At 33.4% G+C, this 23,057-nt stretch overlaps 1 protein-coding gene across 1 annotated transcript in view; it reads right to left on the bottom strand.

Annotated features, from left to right (window-relative positions):
- The window catches only part of garz (Sec7 domain-containing protein garz), a 405,451-nt gene that overhangs the window by 147,908 nt on the left and 234,486 nt on the right, over positions 1–23,057 (bottom strand). Inside the window, exons 20-22 of the mRNA XM_090404320.1 lie at positions 21,283–21,459; positions 11,670–11,933; positions 8,739–8,854 (exon numbers count right to left, since the gene is read on the bottom strand). Of these exons, the coding sequence (XP_090260446.1) occupies positions 8,739–8,854; positions 11,670–11,933; positions 21,283–21,459 (557 nt within the window). The remainder of the gene's footprint in view (positions 1–8,738; positions 8,855–11,669; positions 11,934–21,282; positions 21,460–23,057) is intronic.

Below are 23,057 nucleotides of genomic sequence, written 5' to 3' on the forward strand. Positions count from 1 at the left end.
CCTGACCTCTGGCAAAGAAGAAGAGAAAAAAAAACTTACTACATCAAAGCTAGAGTCCTGTTATTATTATTATCCATCAGGTTACAAATTAAATTAAGCTGGAGAGTAACATGTTCACAGAACAATAATAAATAAAAAAATTTACTTATATAAGTATACATATAAATTGCAATGAACTGGTATGGGTAGTGGCCAATAAAAGCTGAAAAACTGCTTATAGTCCTAAAGTCAGGGTTTGCTGGAAAACTAAGTGAATGTGTGCCATCCAAATTCTTGGGATTTTTATGCCACAATTATTGTTAAAATTAGGGTGGTTAATCAAAATTCCACAAGTTTCTTTAAATTTCCATTCATACCAAGTTTTTGTATGATGTAAAGAACAATTACTTTTCCAATCAATTTGGTGTAGGGTGTTAAGAGAATGATTTGAGAGGCCTGCTTCACCAGAATTGTTAAATTTAATGTCGGTTTTTTTTTTTTTTTTTTTTTTTTTTTTTTTTTTTTACAAATAGGGATTGTATGTCCAGTTTCCCCCAATATAAGGTAAGTTACAGGTGCAATAAACTCCAGGGTGTGCCAATGGGAGAGAGGATCCTTCGAAGAGTTGAATATGGTTTTTAATTTTAAGGGTGGTTTAAAAGTGGCATTATCATTATAATGGTGTAGGATTCTATTAATTTTTTGTGTTATGTTTGTGTACCTAGGTACACAAACATGATATTCCACTTCGGCCAATAGTTGAGGGAATAAACAGCTCTAGCATCAATTTATTGTCTAATAAATTAGACAATAAATTGATGCTAATTTATTGTCTATCACCTAGACAATAAATTAGCATCAACACTCAAGAAACTTGACGTTTCTGCCCTTTTCATAAATGTCCCAATCAATGACACAATTCTTCTCCTACAGAACAAATTTCTGCCTGATATCACAGCTCTCTTTGTCATGTACTACATTCCAGTTACTGTGTATGGCAAAATAAATTTTACCTACAAAAATGAAGGCACGACCATGGGTTCATCACTATTCCCCCCCCCCCCCCCCAATTGCTAACTTTTATATGGATGCTTTTGATTCCTTTACTCTAAAACCTACAGTTTGGCTTAGATGCATTGACGATGTTTTTTTGGCCACCAAACATTAAACACATTCCTTAACGATTTCCATTACAATTTACTATTGAAATTGAAAATCAGAACTCGTTCCCTTTCCTGGATATGCTGGTCACATGTCTTCCCTCAGGCAATCCATCCTTCACTGTTTACTGCAAGTCTAGACGTACCGGCCAATATATACATGCCAACTCATATCACCACCCTTCGAAAAAATTTGGAATCATTAACACCCTCAAAAACAGAGCTATAACAATTTGCTCTAATGAACAAGCTCTTAAACAAGAATTAAAAATTATTTGCAATACATTTATAAATAATGGGTATAGCAAAAACATACTCTTAATAAAGTTCATCATAAAACTTTAGCAAAAGATACTATAGATTACAGTAAAACTATAGCTATCCCATATATTAAAGGGTTATCAGAAAAAAAAAATTAACAGAATCCTACACCATTATAATGCTAATGCCACTTTTAAACCACCTTTAAAATTAAAAAAACATATTCAACTCCTCTAAGGATCCTCTCTCCCATTGGCACACCCTGGAGTTCGTTGCATCTATTGCACCTGTAACTTACCTTATATTGAGGAAACTGGACGTATAATCCCTATCTGTAAAACAGAACACAAACAATACATTAAATTTAAAAATTCTGGTGAAGCAGGCCTCTCAGATCACGCTCTTAACACCCTACACCAAATTGATTGGTGTGGAGTGTTAAGACTTGTTACTTGTTCTTTACATCATACAAAAACTTGGTATGAATAGAATTTAAAGAAGCCTGTGAAATTTTGATTAACAACCCTAATCTTAATAATAATGGTGACATAAAAATCTCAAGTTTTTTTTTTTTTTTTTAAATAATGAAACCTGTAGTGCGATTATAATTAAAAGAAACATGCATATTAACCACAGTGAAAATTATTTAATTGTAAATATTTCATCCTAAGTATCTTAGGACATCATCAGTACAGTAGTTTAAAACAATAATAGGAATAACATACAGTTAGGGCGCATGATTACAATAGAATCTCATTAAACGTGCGTAACGTGTTACAAAAAAAAAAAAAAAAAAATTAACACAATTTTGTATGACAATTTCCTATACTTTTGGAATAGTAAGAACATTGTTGTGGTTTAAGTTTGGTCTGTGTAGTAGGGCTTCAGAACTTTCTTTGTATAAACGTTCATGTTTATATAAAGATCTATGTAAAAGTTTAGACTTTTCCCAATGGATCCTAGGTTTGGATTTTCAATTCTATGTTGAGAGAGGCCAGATTTCTGCAGTTTAAAAAGATGAATGTGGTCTTGATGTTCCGAGATGCGTTTCTGAACAGACCTACCTGTCTGTCCAAAGTAAGACAATTTGCATGAGCATGGAATTTCATAAACACCAGGCAACATCAAAGGTGAGAGTTTGTCCTTAGGAGAAGGTAACAAGTTGTAAATTTGGTTGATCGGTATGTAAGCAGTGGCAAAATTGTAGTAGTTCATAATTTTTAGAAAGACATTCAGAGATGCCTTTGACGTAAGGTATGGGAATCCTATGGACTTCTTCCTGTCTGGTTTGATGTGTGGAGAAGTGACTGATGATTTTTTTGAGTTGTTTTCGGATGATATCCATTTAGGATAGCTGTATTTTTGATTACTTCTAATTCCTGGTTTAAAGATTCTTCAGAGGAGCAGAATTTGTGTGCTCTGGAAACTAGTGAATTAATAATGCCAGATTTCTGAGATGGATGATGAGCAGAAGAATTGTGAATGTAGCGACCTGAGAATGTAGGCTTGCGAAAGACAGACGTGGCGATGGAATCATCTTCTTTTCTTTGGACGTGTAAATCCAAAAAGGAGATACTCTGTGGAGATTCTTTTTCCAACGTAAAGTTGATGCGATGATGAAGAAGGTTAATTTTATCTAGAAACAGTTGTAATTCATGTTTGGGATGATCCCAGACTGCAAATACATCGTCGACATATCTTAACCAAATTTTTGGTTTGGGTTCAAAAGTGAATATTTTTTCTTCAAGGTGTTCTAGAAACCTTTCCAGGTGAAGTAACCTGATGCAATAACAAACTTGAACAATTCAACAATATCAGACGGAAATTTTTGAGTTAATAATTCTATTTGTCTCCCTCTTCACAAACATTCCCCATAAAGAAACAATAGAATTATTAACTCAAAAATTTCCGTCTGATATAGTTGAATTGTTCAAGTTTGTCATTTATTCATTTATGCCTATGATCCTTTATATGGTCCACCAAAAATATTTATAGAAAATGTGATTACATGAAAAACTACTATAGCTATGTGTTCCATGGAGAAGAGATAGTGTTATTTATGACTTAATTGATAGATTTGCTGTTTTTAAAATGGCACTTTTTGAATAAGCTACTTTTTTAGTTCTGATTTTCACACATACCCTTTTCACAAAAATAAGTGTTTCAGTATTTGTCAGTTATCATGTTTTCATGCTTAGTTTAATCAAAAAGCATTAAATTTAATCAGTATAAGTTATAAGGTTTACCACATGAAATGTGCTTGTTATATGCATTTTCAAATCATTGAGGTATATTATTATTATTATTATTTATATGGGCGGTCCATAGAGTCAAAAGACTCATTGCAGAAGACCCAAACTATCCATTAACACAATACCTATTATACATCTCCTTTAACCTATTCACTGTTGGGGCACTCACAACCACCTGTGGCAATCCATTCCACTCATTTACCACTTCAAGAGAAGAACTAGTCCGCACATCCTTATTAACCATACTCTTAGACAGCTTCCAAGTGTGATCTCCCCCTTTTCCCCTACTCTCCATGTATGGAACAATTTCTTCTGTGTCAATCTTATAGTATTCCTTTAGTAATTTATTAGTTCCTATCATATCCCCTCCCCTATGCCTGATAGCTAAACTTTGCAACCCACACACCCTTAATTTATCCTCATAGGGAACATTCCACAGACCTGTCACCAGCTTGGTCACTCATCTCTGAATCCTGTCCACCACCTCCCAATTCCCAAGAAACACAGGTGACCAAATCTGTGCACAACAGTCATTATAAGGCCAAATCACATATAAAGAGGGATATGGATAATAACCACCCTATCTTTACTTATCAATGTACTCATCAGCATCCAAATAATCCTCTGAGCTATTTTGCTAACTCTTGCAATATGTCCTCTGAATTTCAAATCTCTATCCAGCATCATGCCCAAATCCCTAGTATCATCAATATGATACAAAGTGTGCAATCTCTTCATCAAGTACATTACCATATAGTTTACAACAATGAATTGACAACCATTATCCTTTGCCCACACTGCCAATTTATTTAAATCATCTTATAAGATATCTACATCACCTTTATCAAATATTGCCCTCCCTAGTTTTGCAACACTGGCAAAGAACTGAATGTCCCCCTTCAAATCTTCTGCTATATCATTAATATACAAATTAAATAGTGGTCTTAGTACAGATTCCTAAGGCACTCTGCTAGTTACCCTCATTCCCCTTGATTCCACTCTGCCATACACCACCATCTGATGTCTATCAGCCATCCCAGTATCCATTCCACCAGCCTCATATCCATTCCCATTTGTTCCAATTCATGTAATAGTTTTCCATGCAATATTCTATCAAATGCCTTTGCAAAGTACAGCAGTATCATGGTGTAGCCATTTCGCTTATCCAATTCTGCTATCGTCTTATTATAAAATGTGAATGCTGTTCTCTATAAAGTATCATATTTCTATCCACCCATTCCTGAATTTTACTTTTAGCCAACTTTTCCAATACTTTAACCACCACTTCAGAGATACTAATTGGTCTGCAATTTTCTACTTGTCTTGGAGCCACCTTCATGTAACTTCATGTAATGAAATTATCTTGCCCTCTTTCCATTCCCTTGGAACCTTGCCAGAGCTGAGACTTTGAGATAAACAACTTCATCAGAGACACTGCCAGTTCACTTGCACATTCTCATAGCACAGCAGACATACTGTCCTGACTCACTGCTGTATTCACACTGATACTTTTCAATACACTGGGTACCTCCAGTTCATCTACCTTAAATGCTCACATCAGTCTCTATCGCCTCAGTAACTACAAATTCATCACCTAGATGATATATCCTTGCAAAGTGATCATTAGGAACTGAACTAATTCTTCTGCTTTTGTCACTTTCCTACCATCAGCACTGATTAAAATCATCTTCCCATAATCGTTCTGTTATTTGCTATGTAGCAAAAAAACTCTTTTGATTTACTTTGATCTGCTTAGCTAATTTTCTCATGAAATCTGATTTAGCCTTCCTTACCATACAAGTTACCCTTCTTACTTGTGCTTTATACTGCTCATCAGCATGTTGTTGTTTATATTCCTTCCACAATTCTTCTTTTTCTGCAGCCCCCTTTATATTGCTAATAATCCACTTAATTCCTATGTGGGTTATTTTTGTAACTCTGGGTATGCAGCTTGATACTGCCTCACTCAAACAATCCTTGACCACTTCCCATGCACTAATGACATTCATTCCATGTAGTCTCTTAGGCAATGGCACTGCTCCAAGTTGCCTCCTAAGTTTGTCATAATCACTAGCTTTTGTAGTTCCAGATAAACCCTTTCTTGAAAATTTCCACATGTTGAGCAATCTCCCAGGGCAAGACTGCATGGTCACTTTCCCCAGTCGGAGGTAGATTTGATACTGCGGTTATAGATATATCTTCTGATGCTATTACTAGATTCAACACTCTCAAACCTGGTCCCTTCTATCACATGCTGTTTCAGATAATTATCACTTAGTAACTACATAAATTCCATTTCCATTTTATCATATGCCCTTTCCTCCTTTCAATTTATATCGTCGTAGTTGAAGTCCCCCATGATAATTGTTCAGCCTGCACTTATTGTGCTAATCTGCTGATGCATGTCATCCACATTTTCTTCTGAACCCCCAGGCCTATAGCAGCAACCAACAATATATTTTGTCCTATTGGTCTCTATCTCACACCAGACAGCCTCAAATGAGCCTTTTCCATCAGATCTACAATCTTCCTTAACTTCTATTTTTGTTGGATGAAGTTTTTTTTCAGCTATCATTAATGCTACCTCTCCTCCTGCCCTATTTCTTCTATTTTCTGTGAAAATGCAATATCCATTATATTCTATCCATGTACCTACATCATTCTCTGACAACTAGCTCTCACTGATGCCAATAATTTTTGGCCAAGTTAAGCTGACCAATTCTAAAAACTCCTCTCATTTATTTCTGATGCTTCAGGCCTTCGTGTACATGCATTTCAACATCCCCTTGGACCCACAGTTACCCTTACATGATGTCATTACCTGATCATTCAGATTCTAAACCTGGGAAACTGCATCCAGCTCTTCATAATCATTCATGCACCCATACTTATCTATTCCGGGGATGGCAAGACACATGCTTGATTGCTTCCTCCCTTATATCTCTAGTTTCCCTGGCTTTGCACTTCTAAACTCTCACTGAACAGAACTTTCTCAAAGCACCTAACTCCAAAACCATTTAAGTGCAGCCCATCAGACATAAACAGGTCCTTACATACATCAAATTCACTTCACACATTTATAAACTGCACACCATTCCTCCTGCACAATCTTCTCATTGACTCATTGGTAATCATGGCCCTTCTCAATTCTGTCCTATCATACCAAGGCAGCAGACTTACAATCTTTACTTTCTAACTCTTCTTTTTTGCTTCTTCTAGCAACTCTTTCAATATTTTCTCTTATTGCATATTTCTAACCTTTCAAATCATTTGTGCCTGCCAAAACAATTAGTTCGCTGGCTTCTTTCTTCTGCAAACTTAATGCTTCACTAACATCCTTTATTCTCAGCACCCGGAAAACATGCTGTTGTCACTTTCTCATTACATATACCTCTTATTATTGAATTCCCATACAATAAACATAAAAATAAACAATCTCTTTTCTTCCAGTTTCTCTTACTTTTATGCTTTTCCCATTCACTCTTTCTTTCTTTCATTATCCATCATTCTATACCACACTTCAATCGTTTATTATCAGAAGAATCTAGCTAAGCAGACCAAAGGAAATCCCAAAGAGTTCTTTCGTTATGTTGCAAGTAAGAGGAAGAATGATGATAAAAGATTAACCTTAAAGTGATGATGGTCACAAGGTAACAGAAGAAATAGTCAAGTGACCACTTTGCAAGGGTATATCATCCAAGTGAGGCTACTGTTTTAACATATGTGACAGATACTAATGTGGGAACAGAGGTGGATGGAGCTTCTTAGGATATTGCAGAATATCAATGTAAATAGAGCTGAGAGATTAGATGGGATATCAGCTAGGGTTTTGCAAGAATGTGCAAGGGAACTGGAAATGCCTTTGACTGGGCTCTTTGACTAGGATACATTCCAAAATAAGTGGTCTTGCACTATGTGCAGGGTCAGCTAGACTTGTAACACTTGCAGGTGCAAACTTGACTTGTTTGTCTATTTGCTTACTTGGGAAATGGAGTAAAACCAGGTTTAAAATAGCTTGGTATCTTTAACATTTATTATACCCAAGGTAAAATACTTTCTACATCTATATATATATATATATATATATATATATTAACAGCTTATATATTGATATATATAAGCTGTTGATTTGAAACTAGTTATGAAATTATATTAGCCAGTGATGATATCTGGTCCTTCAAAATGGCAACTCTACCTATTTGATAAGGTATTCAAAAATATAAAAGATAAAATTCTATATTATATTAATATGTTATCAATTGTTGCTTATAAAATAAGGGGACTTGAAACTACTAGCATTTGTTATATTTTGTAGTGGAAGTCAATCCAATCTAATTTGCAAAGGTATTAGTGTTTTTGTTTCTGTTCCCATATATGCTGTGAACAGTCTGAATTCATCTGACTAGAAACTTAAAACACACACACATGAAACATAAATAAAGGAAAAGTTAAAAAACTTAACTAAACTTTTCACCATAAGAACAATGCTATAATCTGTATTTATTTTCCATGTTCATCATTATACTTGTATTTTTTCTTCTCCAAATATTGAATTTTTTTTAATAAGGGTTATGCAATTATAATACACACTCACAAATAACTAATTCTTGACAAGAGCTTCCCACAATAAGATCCTTGATACATCTAAATGAGTATAATCCTCTTAACATTCTAGGAATCATTGCCTCTTATGTAAGCAATTCCCAAGTTACCATTGTGGAAAGAATTCCTATTCTATTCTCTAGTGCATAGCACTTTCCTTGACCAGTTAACTGACTTTAAACATTTTTTCTTGTTTGAATCAATTTGCTATATTGGCTGTACTGAAGATGCATGTATGATTCAGTCTAAAAAATTTGATATTTTTTAGCATCATTAACCTGTGGCATATCATTGTGTGTATATATATATGTATGCACAAGTTTCATTAAAAGTGTGAAAAAGTAATGTAAGCACCTTAATACAATTCTATCTGATACTTTTTATGTCACCTAAAATTATACACAAAAGTGAATGTTCTAATAGATGTTTATAAGATATTTAATATCTTATAAACATCTTTCTATTTCAATAAAAATGGAGTTACCTGTTTTGAAGAACAATTTTAATAAGAATTTCTAAAAGAAATACTGCAGAATCTTCATCATAGCAATTTCCAAGAGATGATGGGGAATCTGGCCCATGACATGCAAAGATAAGTGTCTGGAAAAAAAAAAAGAAAGAAAGAAAAAGAAAATTTAAAAAAATCGCAATTAATAATTGCAGTTATATTTAGTAAGAAATAAAAATCCTAAAATAAGTGTTACTCCATAAAGATCACAAAATGAATAATAATGATGATGCAGGATGTCACAAGTTAAAAAACAATTCAAACTTGGTGATTATATGAGGCATAGTTTTCTAGAATTCTTTGTCACATCCCAAAATAAATATGACAAAAGTAGTATGCACTTCTTAAACAAATATTTCTGTTCTAACTTTCTTGGACACTAATACACTTAACCTATAAAATACTGCCTCAGTATATAGCCAAGAAAATAAATCATAATTTCTTCTTCTTTTCTTCATGATTCTATCCTTATTTGATCAGAGAAGAATAATTTTCTAAGTGAATAAAAGTCACTTCATTAATTGGCAGAAGCTTGAAAATAAGCTAAAAAGTTAGAATGGTTGCTTAGAATTTATTTATCACTTAGTATTCTAAAACACTGCACGAATAAGTTTATAATGGTCAGGCGGGGGATACCTGCTATCTGATGAAGAGATAGTGATCATTAAATAATTACCAAAATAAAACAATTCTTCTGTAAACTTCATAGGTACAGAACAGTTTTATTAATTATTACACGGGCACCTTCATCCTAAGCCTTAATGTGGGAGACCCAAATTATCAACACACAATCTACTGTACCTTTCCTTGAAACCATTAATAGACAAAGCACAATTGACTCTTCTTCTTCTTCAAGTGCCATCTCCTATCGGAGGCCGGCGACCACCTTGGCAAATTTTGAGCGATCCTCAGCCACTCTAAACAGTCCCTCAGAGCTCATGCCAGTCCACTGTCTGATGTCTGCCAGCCAAGATTTTCTTAGTCTTCCTTGTCCTCTTCTTCCATTTATCTTCCCTTTTATAATCAGTTGAAATATCTTATATTTTTCATTACGAAGTAGGTGACCAAGATATGTAGTTTTTATGGTATCTAAAAGTTCACGTGCTTTCCCCATTTGTTCCAGTACTTGCTGATTGGACGTTTTTGCTTTCCATGGGATTTTTAACATTCGTCTGTATAACCACATCTCAAAGGCTTCAAGTTTTTTTTTATTGATGTTGTCTTCAAGGTCCAACTTTCTGCACCGTATAGCAGTATAGACCATACATAGCATTTAACCATGCATGCTCTAAGTTTAAGTTGTGGTTACACAGTGTTGATTTCATCAGAAGAAAATTTTTTCTCCTAATGAAATCAGGAGAAAAAATTGGCAGAGAATTCTTTGCCAATTAAGATATTTCTTTTTCATAAATTTCATAAGAGTTCAATATGTAAAATTACTCATAATAATAATAATCTAATAAATTACTTTTTATAATTTTAACTGGGGGGCTATGCCCCCTGGCGCCTACAGTGCCAGGGGGCATAGCCCCCCAGTTAAAATTTTCTATGCCTTGTACAAAAAGAAAAAAAAAGCACAAAAATAAATCAATTCATTTTTGCATTTTTTTTTTTTTAAATATTCTTTTCATAACATGTACATCAAAATGAGGGCTTAAACAGAGAAAATACAACCAAGTTTCAGCTGGCCCACCCAAATAAGACACACAAAGAAATATTTCCATCTCTTAAAATCCTAATGGCTACCTACATGTTTACACTGTAGTGATAAGATACCAATAATGAACCTATTCATTTGCTGTTACATAGATCATTATAGAAATGAAAAATAAAAGCTGGAGTCAGTTCTTTGAAATGAAAATTTTGAATTTTTTAACATTTTACAGACTTAAAGTCAAGAATATTTTTGTAATAAATCACCTAGCATGATACAATGCTCATAAAGGAAGATCATTGGTTCTACTGGTTCACACAAGGTAATTAAAAATAATACACTGAGCTTAAAAATATTCTTAGTCCACAGAAAAATCATTTTATATTATGCTTAATAAATGAATGACAAAATTAGACTTGATAAAATAAAAAATGATCTTTAAAAGTAATGTAATATAATGTGAAATCTGTAAAAGAATGAACGAATAAAATAAACACATCAGAGTAATGACTGAAAATAGAATCCGGTGGAATCCAAAAGCTGCAAGAGGAATAAGAAGACTCAAGAAAAGTGAGATAATCAATGATACAATCAAAGAAAATGAACTTCTTTAGATATAACAGACACTGTCCATTGTTTGTATGTATGTGTGTGTATATAAAAGGGCTGAAGAAGACCAGTTGGTATCTGTTAATGTTAACTGTTAATAGAAAATATTCATTCCACTCATGCATAATAACCAGGATTTGAACAAATGAAAAATCCCATTCACTATGGAAAAAAATGTACTTGTCCAAGATCTCAATAATAGGAGTTCCACGAAGTGGCTAGTGTTAGATCACTATTTAGAAAATATGTCCTTTGCATGAGAGCCATTCAAATAAGGAGAAGGTATCAATATATAATAAAAATAGGAAGCACAGCAAAATCAAGTTAGTTTGTCTATTTGTTAAATATAATTTGTTACATTAATTTTTCTTTTGTTTTCTTAAAGTTCAAACGTATTTTTAGGAAGTTATTTTTTATTAAATAAAAAATATTCTATTTAGTCAAGTCTAACTACTTGCTAGCTGGCAAATCTACTCACCATGGACAAGCATATTTGTCAAGCCCTCCATTTAATTATCAGCTAAAAAGTTGGAATGATCCATGGCATGTCATTTAAAATAATTTATCTAAGAAAAAACTGATTACCAATTGTTAAAACAGCTATGAAATTAAAACAGCCAATCTTGACCACACAGTACACTAACCTTTACTAATTCCTGAAGGGAATCAATTCTAAGAAATTTGCTTTCTGTGATTAGCTGTTCAGGATGGCAGTCTAAAACACAGTCTAGAGATGCCTGTCTTGCAGCTTCATCTTCTGGTGTAGGTCCTCTTTGAGTCTGAGAATCTGAAGTTAAAGTAATGTAAGAATAAAAAGAGCTAAGAATGCCTGATTCTGTCCTTGGAATTGCTGGAAGGTCCTCGCGTATTAAGCATATGAAACCACGAGGATTTACAAAGTCCTCCACCTAGAAAAAGAAAATGGCTCTTATATTGTGTTGAATAATTGTAATTTTATTAATATAATTAACTAATTTATAAAATTACAATTTATTTGTAACTGTTTTTAATTGTAATTTTATGAAGTTAAAATAAAATTATTATATTATTATTATATGACACCTCCAGGGAAGCCAAAGACTTATCGAGGGAGGGCACCTACTTTATAACTCTGTCTGCAGAATAGTCTATAGAAACTACAGAATAATCTACAGCCTATGCCTATGGAAGGATTCAAACTCATAGCCTGTTGGTTAGAGAATGGGTACAATATGCACTGGCCAACTAGGTCAGTAAATTCATACATTATTCATATATTATATGAATGCATCAAAATCCTTCCCAATCAATAACAAAATCAAATCAATTTTGTAGAAAAAGACCAATGTTCATTTCAACACTTTTGGCATTTTATCCATCGCAATAAAATAAGAGATATCTTTTTATTTGCTATAAATTTAAAAAAAAAAGAATTCAACTTTATAAGGAAAGTGAAGTATGAATAAAACAAAAAAAATTAAAAAAATAAAAGAAATATGCCCGCAAGTTTTCTTTTCTTTTTATATTAAATTATGAATTTCCAAATTTAAATTATTATTAGGAAAGATGACTATCAAAGATCCAAGTCAAAGAGCTAACTGCAACTGGACAGATCTACAGGTGACGGATAGTGGATCACTCCCCAGATACATATGGACGGTAAATAAGCAGGGTAACCTAATGAATAAGCAGTCCTGGACCAACAGCAATACTGCCATCGGGATGGTAGACAGCCTTTGGGCAAGGCCACTCAAACCAAAATACCACAGGACCCTAAGATGATAATGTGATAAGGCACCCTATGCCACCATTAAACAAGCAAGCGCCTGGGGAGGTACCCAAAGATCAACCACAGCGACTGCCCAACAGGTAAGGTGCAGCTGCACAGGTATCTGCCCCATGTCAGGAATGACACCTCCGTTTCAGAGATTGATGGCAGCCTGCTCCAGCTAGAAAGTAGCAACTTCTAACTAATACCTCACCTCAAGGCCCAAATGCCAACAATGGTATCCTGGACACTATTTTAAATGAGCAGACATATTGGCTCTAACATCACCTAGGTCAACAAGGTTGGCATCCACAGCTTGGCAGAGGGCCATGTTTGAATAAAGTCCGCTAGTCTCCAAATCATTTCAAACACTTTAAAAATTAGCGAAAACAACATCAGAAACTGCCTGATATCAAAATCAGAGGTATTAAATAATACCCTCAGCAAGCACAAAGTAACAGCAGGAAGGACTTCTTTAATAATATATACATTAAGTCCAACTTAGTCTGCACAGGTTTCCTTTTCATTTCTGCATAAATTTCTCTGTAGCATGAAGTTGCAGTTTTCACCATTTTATGTACTTTGCTAAATATCTCCATGTTGGGATCGATTTCTGAGAAAGTATTTCTTAAATAATATGTCATGAGCTCCATGGACTGCAGTAGTGAGGTGGTATTCAATGAACATGCTAATCGGATGACAGCTGTAAGTGTGAGTGTCAGAAGTTGAGAACTGGCTGTATTTATTAAGTCTTTTACATGTTACAATTTACAAAGTATTAAGTTTAACAGTTTCACTTAGTCATATTTGTTTTTTTTTGGCAAAGTCAGTTATTAAGTCTTCAAAATTTCAACTGCAAGTAATGACAACAACAAACTCTGTGATATGCTTTTATAAAGTTCATACTGGACTACTAAGCTAAGAATAAATTCAAGTGAATTTGTGTTCATATACAGGATTTATTTCAAGTATTTTAATGGTATTTTCAGAAACAGCTCAAATAAGGTCCTTTTAAAAATACTGGGATTTGAAAAAATGATAGCTTTACTGCTTATTTTTTTTTAATCTTTGTTTGCTTTATATATATATATATATACTTCTTCTTCCTTTTCCCTCTTTTTACCTTGCAGTGCCGAGGGCTTTCTATTCATTTAACCACAACCATACACAAGGATAAGGTGCTCAGCCCTATGCCGAAAGTTTCTCTAGTCAGTGACTAGAATCAAACTCGTGACACTCTTTTTTCAGGTGGCTTAGCACTTAGGAGTGTAAACACCATTTACACTTAGCTGTACAGGCTCTCTGAAATTGATCTCCAACCTAAAGTCACTCACACACATCTGTGCTCAATCAAACCCGCAGCCTGTTTGTTGGGAGAGCGGATTATGGTATCCACTCGGTCAACCGGGCCGGCAAAATGACCGAATTGTACTCATCTCCCAGTGGAAGATCTGATATATATATATGTGTGTGTGTGTGTCATATTATCATCATCAAATTTCTGATATGTACCCTCGGGGGGGGGGGATAATTATGGTAGTAGTACATGAAAAAGTTACACCATTAACTTCCAACTTCCAATTGGAAAGGCTAAGGTAATAAAAATGATACTTAAGTGTTTGCTTCACTGCACTTATAATGATATTATTGTATTCTATTTAAATGAAATACATATATGTATAAAACAATGAATAATATATTTATTGCATCATCTATCTACATCTTGGTCTTCCTCTGGATCTTTTTCCTGCAATCTGGCAAAGAACTTCTTTTGTTAATTTATCCTCTTCTATTCTATTTAAGTGACCAAACCATTACAGATTAGCTCTAATGACACATTCCTCAATGCTAACAATGGCAAATTCTTTCCTAATAATATGTTCATTTTCGATATGATACTGCCGCCAATGCCATCACCATCTGTTCACTCCACTAATCTCTCTCAGAAATCTCATATCAGAGGCCTCCAAGTCTTTGATCAAGTGTTTTATTTCTAACCCAACTCTCACGATCCATAAGTTAAAATTGATTTGAACACTACTTGTATACAGTTAATTTCATGATTTGACTAATTTCTTTCTTATTCCACATAAATTTATTTAGCTGACTTCATAACATACTAGCTTTACTAATTCTGTTCTTTTTTGAAATTTAAATACAAATTCTTGTTATATTCTCATGATTTCTCAACTACTTGTCTAAAAGTGAAAATCTGATCCTGACAACCTCTATTTGGGCTGAATCTGGCTTGTTCGTCACCAAGCTTACCTTCCACAGTTATTTTATTCTTAGTCATTTCTCAAGTATACTTGCATAAATCTTACCAGGAACACTCAGTAGAGAAATGCCTCTGTAATTCTGAATTATGCAATGTAGCCATTGTAAAACTTTTAAACCTCCTGACATTTTCATGATATCTTTGTCATCTCTGATTCCTTTTACAATGCTTTTTTCTCCATTCCTAAGCATTTTCAATAGCCTCCAGAATATTTTTGCCTCCTTCCTGATATTTATTTTTTTAAGGCATGGATAGGCTTATGTATTCGTCAGACATGTTGTAATAGGTTTCACGGTATAAAAAGAACACAGACGGTTAAGAAAATAACTATTTATTAACTTAAAAGCTAATATTTCGCTGGTATTATATCCAGCATCTTCAGAGCACACAACACAAAGTTTGTTACAAAGGCAAGACAACCACAATCCGGTGTAACAGTGGGGACAGTATAAGTGATTGCAGCGTGCAATACAAGACTAAAGTCCTAATATGGCGCCATCTAGGTAAAAAAAAAAAAAAAAAAAAAAATTCAAAGTTTTGAAATAGTAGTCCAAATGATAAAAAATAAAAGTAATAAATATTAATTTGGTCTTAGGATGACTGTCTCCCAAATCTTTGGTAGATTTATACAGCCATACTTGTTAAGGTTTGGGGTATGTTTCAAGGCTTCTGTTGATTCCAGGAACAACCTCTCTGACTTGTAGAAGCTTCTGTGCATTACTTTTGTTTCTTTCCAATTGATCCTGTGTGCAGGGGTATCCAAAGCATGGTCTGCCATACCCGACTTACCATAGCGAAAGTGTCGGATATATTTTTTGTGTTCACTGAGGCAGATGTCCACATTTCTTCCTGTCTGTCCGTAGTAGGCTTGATGGCAAGAACAGGGCACTTCATAGACACGTGGATGTGATAAAGGAGTGCATTTGTTCTTAGGTGAACGGATGAGAGTTGCTAATTTTATATAAGGTTTAAATACTGTGCGTAATTGGTGTTTGTTAAGCACCCTAGATATCTTTTCAGATGTGCCTTTAATGTATGGGATGGTGATGGTTTTGTTGTAGTCTTCTGTGGTAGATAGAGGGGATTTATGGGTAGCATTTAGTATGTTATCTATTTTACGGGGATTATAACCACTGTTTAAGAAGGTTTGATGTAGGTGAGAAAGTTCAGCAGTGAGAGCAATTTATTTTTTGATGTTCTTACCAATGTCTTCCCATGAACTTTTTGTTTAGCTAGTTTTACATAAAATGTGCATATCTGCCAAAAATAACTGGTAGGAGCAAAAAGCAAAACTCTGCGAAGAAGCTAATAAAAGAAATGATAATAAAATGGTATACAAAATTCTCAAAGAATTAACTAAGATCTATAAAGATAAACCATTAACAATGAAAGATAAAAACAATCTAAAAACTGGGTCAATACAAAATATTAAAATAATTTGGAAGGACTACTATCAAACATTATTTCAAAAAGAACAGGAGGAGGAAAGTATAACAGAAAAGATGATATATGAAAAGGCACCACCCATAACCTCATGGGTGGTGCCTTTTCATATAAACCAAGTGAAATTTTCAATAAACCAAATGAAATTTTCAAAAGCTATGGGTAAAGATGAAATATCTATAGAACTATGGAAATATGTTGGCAAGGAAGTCATTAATTTCTTAATGAATTTATTTAATCAAATTCTTTATACTGGAGTAATTCCAACTGACTGGAAAACAGGAATTATTATACCAATTCACAAAAAAGGAGACTAAAGAATATGTAAAAATTACAGACCCATAACACTCTTAAGTCATAGTTATAAACCATTCGTTCGAATTATACAAAAGAGAACACAGGTGCTTAGGGAAATACTATATCTTCACCATTAATAATATAACAGAAAAATATTGGGAATACAATCTGCCCATATACTGTTGTTTTATAGATTTTAAGCAAGCCTTTGATTCAGTTAATAGAAACAAATTGATTACTATCCTAAAAAACGTAAAAATGGATTCTGATATTTTAACATTTATTACAAATTATTATGGAGACACCAAAGCTTTTGTTAAAACAAACAACATTAAAACCGAGAATTTCAGAGTCGAGAAAGGTGTAATGCAGGGATGCCCTCTCTCACCTCAACTCTTTATCCTCTTCCTAGAAGAAGTCTGTAAAACCATAGCCAATGAACCAGGTGTAAAAATCAATGGTACCAACATTAATCACATAAAATACACGGATGATATCATTATTAGCAGATTCTAAACCACAGCTAGAAAAAACTATTAATATTTTAAATGACTCTTGTAAAACTTATGGTATGAAAATAAATCTTCATAAAACAAAAATAATGAAGATAGGTAGAGAAGAAGAAAATATTTCTATAAATCTTGAAAATCACCTGCTGGAACAAGTTAATAAATATGTTTATCTTGGCAGTCTCATATCTAGTAACCTCAACAATATGGAAACAGTAAAACACAGGCTAAACTATTGGACCAACATGAATAAACTAAACAAAATATGGAAAAATAAAAAAAATCCCAACGAGTCTAAAATTAAAATTATATAAAACAATTATTATCCCAACCACTACTTATGTTTCAGAAGCCTGGAGATTAACTCAACAACCAATCAAGAAACTTCAAGCATTTGAAATGAAATGCCTCAGAAAAATTAATAACACCCACTGGATGCAACACAAGACTAATGATCAAGTCAGAACAGATTTAGACTTCTCAAATAATATAATAGACACAATCATTAAGCATCAACTGAGATGGTTTGATCATATTCAGAGAATGGCCACTCATAGACTCCCATATTTAGCTCTGAATGGATATATTGGAAGAAAAAGACCTAGAGGCAGACCAAAAAGTACTTCGATACAGTTGCTGAAAGAACATTCACATCTACCCAGCTATAGAGTCATGATTGAGATGGCTAAAGATCACGATAAGTGGAGAACCTTTCTTCTTAGTGGACTCAACCCGTTACCGATGAGATGAGATGAGAGAGATAATGAGTTTTACACAGTGCTTCACTTTCTTACATTTTTCTCTGAATTCTTTAAGAGCACAAGCGGACTTACTTGCCAGGAACTTTTAACATACTTTCTTCTTTTCTTGACTGCCTAACTTCCTGAATCCACAACTGGAGTTCTGATTTTTCTATCCTTACAGACAACCATCACATGCCGCCTCTGGATGAATCAATCAATGTTTTCTTCAGGGTTTGCAACTGAATCTCCAAGGTTTGGTTTTTGTTTTCAAACTCTTTCGTTTTTTCTGAATGAAATATTTGTATTTACAGTTCACCTCTGAAAGCAACTCAACTTTGATTCGTTTTAAAACTTTCTTACACACTCTTCTTTTCAATTTTATCCTGCTCAAAACTAAATAGTGATCACTTCCTATTTCAAATCTCCTCTGTATAGCCTTGTGTCCTGAACCAGTGGGAAAACACTGATATCAACTAGAACACAGTCAATGATACATTTCTTATTTCTTGCATCTTCTCTCTGTGCAATTTGTGCATATTTTTATGTTGGAACACAGTGTTAGTAATAACTAATCCATGTCGTAAACAGAACTCCAGCAGACATTTACCATTATTATTAGCTTTGCGTTTTTCTCCAAAATTTCCCAAAACATTTCTGTATGTCTGGTAATCATTTCCTACTCTGCTGTTTAGATCCCCAACAAGAACCAACTTTTTCTTTTTCATTGTACTAGCTGTCTTCTCTAATACCTCAAAAAATTTCTCCAATTCTTTCTTGGTAGAACCTTCTGCAGGACCATAAGCACAAGCAAGTCTCATTGCCCAGTTCCCCATTCTGATATTTACTGCCCACATTACTCTACTTGATATTGCCTGCAATTAAAGAAGATTATCCTCATATTTAATGTTGAATACTGTAGCTACTCCCGCCTTTCCCTGATTGTTAACCACCTGAATATAACAGAATTCATGAATTTTTCATATTTATATATGAATATAAATTCGCTGGCCTGGTTGGTTAAGTAGTTAGCATATCTGCTCTCCAGCCAAAAGGCTGTAAGTTCAAATCCCACCCTGGGCATGAATGTTTGTGATTGTCTGTGAAAATATTAGTGGTGGTAGGCAGTAGATGGCACTGGTGTAGATGATGACAGAGACGGAGAGATGTAGAGTAGGTGCCCTCCCTCGATGAGTCTTAGGACTCCCTAAAGGTGTTGTGTAATAATAATAATAATAATATTCTGTACCGTACAAGGCATCTCTAAGTGCAAAGCCTTGCACGACTGCACAAGTTGCACACCCATAAAGCCAACTTTGTAAAGGTTGTTAAAATTTAAAACTGTACAGTAACTGTAATAAAGCAGTTAAGCATGGTTATATATTATTATTCAACTTTTATTCTACTCCTGCTCACACTGCATTATAATAGATAGATGAGAAAATAGATATAAGCTCATATATATATATATATATATATATATATATATATATATATATATATATATATATATATATATATATATATATATATATAGACTTGGGTTTCTGAGTTTTGGCTCTTTGTCTGTTCCCAGGACTATACATTTTTGCTCATGACATTTTAAATATATTTATTGTATTTTTTAAAAAATGTGTCAACTGCTAAATGAATGTCATGATTATTGCAGAGTTAGTTTTCAATTGAGTTTTCATGTTGAAATTTTCTGTATCACCCATACTCCATCTATCATCATAACAACAAAGTGTGTTTCAAAATTATTCCAAATTCTTACATTCTTAAGTACAATATTTTGAGTATTAGCATTTTCCTGGGTATACACGCTAATAGTAAATTAAAAATTTTTGCATCATCTGAATGAAGAACAATACCAAATTATCTTTTATTTTGAACACTGGTCTGCTCATCCAAATTGAGAGTAAAATAGTGATCTGATCCTGCTAATCCTTTAATTTATGATATTTATTTCCTTTAATTTATTATATTATCTTCTTTTTTTATGCTCATAGAAGTTTAAAGTTCACTTTAAGAATTTGGTAATACATAAGTTTGCTTGAAAGTGATTTGCATATAAGAGAAATGAGATTCCAGCTTCAGCAGGCAATCTAGATATAATCTCAATTAATGTTCTTGTTTTACAATACTTTAAAATTGACTGATCAGCCTTCATTCTGATCAATCTTTCTGAGCTACCTGAAGGGTTTGCATTTTCTTCTAGCTTCTTTTAAAATGTGATTCATGCGTGCATTCTAAATGCCTTACCACTCCCACTAGTAGTGGATTCCATGCATGAAATCTGCTTAAGACAATAATTGCACTGAGCTACTTCATCATTTTTACATTTCTTAAAATGGTTCCAATCATCAGATCAATTTATTTTCATTTTAAAACTCATTGTACTAAAGTGAAAATATCAAAATTGTAAATAACAATTTTTATTTTACCAACACTGTGATCCAAATTTTAAAATAAAAATGAAAAAATAATAACTTTACCATATTACATAATGAAAATCCATTGGCTACTGGTAATGATCTTTTGTCTTTTCATTTAACTAATGGTCCGATGCAGCCATATTGGATAGTGTACTGATCTCCAGGCTGGGGTTTTGAATCCCACCATGGACATAAGCATTGATGTTTGTGATTATCTTACTAATTCCGTGTAAAAAGGGCAGCTGTGACCCCTGCCACTTCTTCTAGCAAATCCAAAACCCTATGAGTACGGAATGATCATCCAATAAAGTCATCAAAATGTGAAAATCTAATGAAGAGCCAGATAAGAAGAGTGTGAACAGAATTGAATTGAAAAGGCTAAGTGTAATGAGAATGTCCCTTAAGTGTTTGCTTCACTGCACTTATAATGATATTATTGTATTCTATTTAAATGAAATACATATATGTATAAAACAATGAATAATATATTTATTGCAGATCATTAAACAGTTTCATTAATTCATAATGAAATTTTAATTATCATCTATGATCTATATTATACGCTAAAATTAAAAATTATAAACATTGTAATAAAAACTTTTTTGTTTCAGATTTATACATTTAAATTTATGAAATGCCTCTAACCGTATTTCATTGGAATTTCATCACAGTTATTCCCAGAACAGAAACCATAAATACAGACTGATTCATAATTTATTATTTGAGAAATCACCTCATGAGAAAAACTTTTTTTTTATTAAGTAATTTTAGTAATTAAGTAAGTTAAAGAAACTGAAACAAAACTTACTTCCACCATTTCTTTTGGCAATAATTTAGCTTTATAGAGTTGCAATACACAATCTAAAAGATTTTTCCATCCTTCTCTCAAAATATCTCCATGGCGATGAGCAAGATTGAATACTGCCTTGGCTGCTAATTGTGCTTTAGTGTTACTTCCAAACATAACAGGTAAAACATCTGGAGACTAAAATTAAAACCATGCAAATTTAAAACAATTTTTTACTTATAGGAAATAGGAATTTATTTTTAAACAGCATAAAAACTGTAGTGAATTGCGAGACAAACAATATACTTGTTTAGTACTTGTTTAGTTTTAAAAAACAGTCTTTTTTAATAAAAATGTGGTCACAAAACCAGAATAATTCAATTGAACTTCTTAACCACAGAAACCTCTGCATGATTAAACAATATACTTTTGAAAATTACAACCCAATAAAAATATTTTAGTAACCCAAAACAGTAGTATAACAGAAGATGGTCTTTTTATATACCTCTCAAAACTTTGTAAATATAGTAAGATACCAAGAATTTATCTTTTCCAGTTTTCAAAGAAGTTATAAAAATTAAGTAAAAGAGAATAATCTGAATGACTAATCACAAAGGAATCATCATCCTGTTTGTCTGATGGCTGAATGTTATGCAGTTCACTGCATATTTGAGGTGGCATAAGTTATCTGGGATGTTGAGAGTATATGAAGACAAGCTGAGGGATGGGAATTTGATGAACCTGGTGGGTAGGAGAAGAGATTATGTGATTGAGATATATAAGTTGGTAAAAGGTTGATACCAAATTAATGTACAGATTTTGGAGAGATATGAGGGTATAACAGGAGAAGGGCTCCTGTAAGCCATGTAACAAGTGTGTAATGAGGAGCAAGATTTTTCACAGAGTGCTTGCTAAGTGCAGAAACAGTAAGTTTCAAGCAGAGTTCAATAAATTTTGTATGTGAGAATAAGAATTTCGACAAGGATTCTTCGACTCTGTGAAGATATGATGATAACAAAATAACAATAATAGCAGTTGCATAAGGTAATAGGTAACTGGAAGGAGAGCTATATAGCCTTTTTAGCATTTAAGGAAAATGCAGAACCATGCAAGGCTTGTGACCTAATTTACAATCCTCACTTCACGTGGCACATCCCCATTAGCAGGTATCTACTGAAAACTGAATGAATAAGGATGGGCTAGCAATTTGGGATTTAGTTGAACAAACTTGGTGAACAAAACACAATCAAATTTCATAGCAGATGGGTCAACAGCCAGTTAGATAATGCTGATTATGCTGAAGAATGAGGGTGTACAGTGAAAAGTCAGTTACTGGAACCATTTCAACATCAGCAGAATTGAATACAAGCACCATATAAGAAGTATCAACAGAAAAGAAGTCGAACTGTCAGAAAAAAAAAAACTAGAGGAGTACCACATGGACATAAGCAGTTGTCTCTGAGACAAAGAAGACTAAAATAGTTGGGATCCTTCTAAATAATAAATATATGATGTTATATTCAGACAACAAGTGATTGAGGAAAAGAAGAGGTAGCAGTAGCATTCAAGTTTATCTTCATGATTAGTGTTGAATGCTATCACTACCTCCCTTTTCTTTTTCTCGATCACTATTGTCCTATATTTATTATTTAGCAGGATCCCAACTATTTTAGTCTTCTTTGTCTCAGTAACCCATGTGGTACTCCTCTAATTTTTTTTTGAATGAATTTCAAGCAGAGTTATGGGTCCAAATAACATCCTTCTTTTTACAAGCAACATTTCTTACCTGATTTTCG

This window comes from Typopeltis vanoorti, chromosome 14 (assembly GCF_054136105.1).
Source record: "Typopeltis vanoorti isolate ZY-2024b chromosome 14, IOZ_Tvanoo_1.0, whole genome shotgun sequence".
Classification (NCBI taxonomy): domain Eukaryota; kingdom Metazoa; phylum Arthropoda; class Arachnida; order Uropygi; family Thelyphonidae; genus Typopeltis; species Typopeltis vanoorti.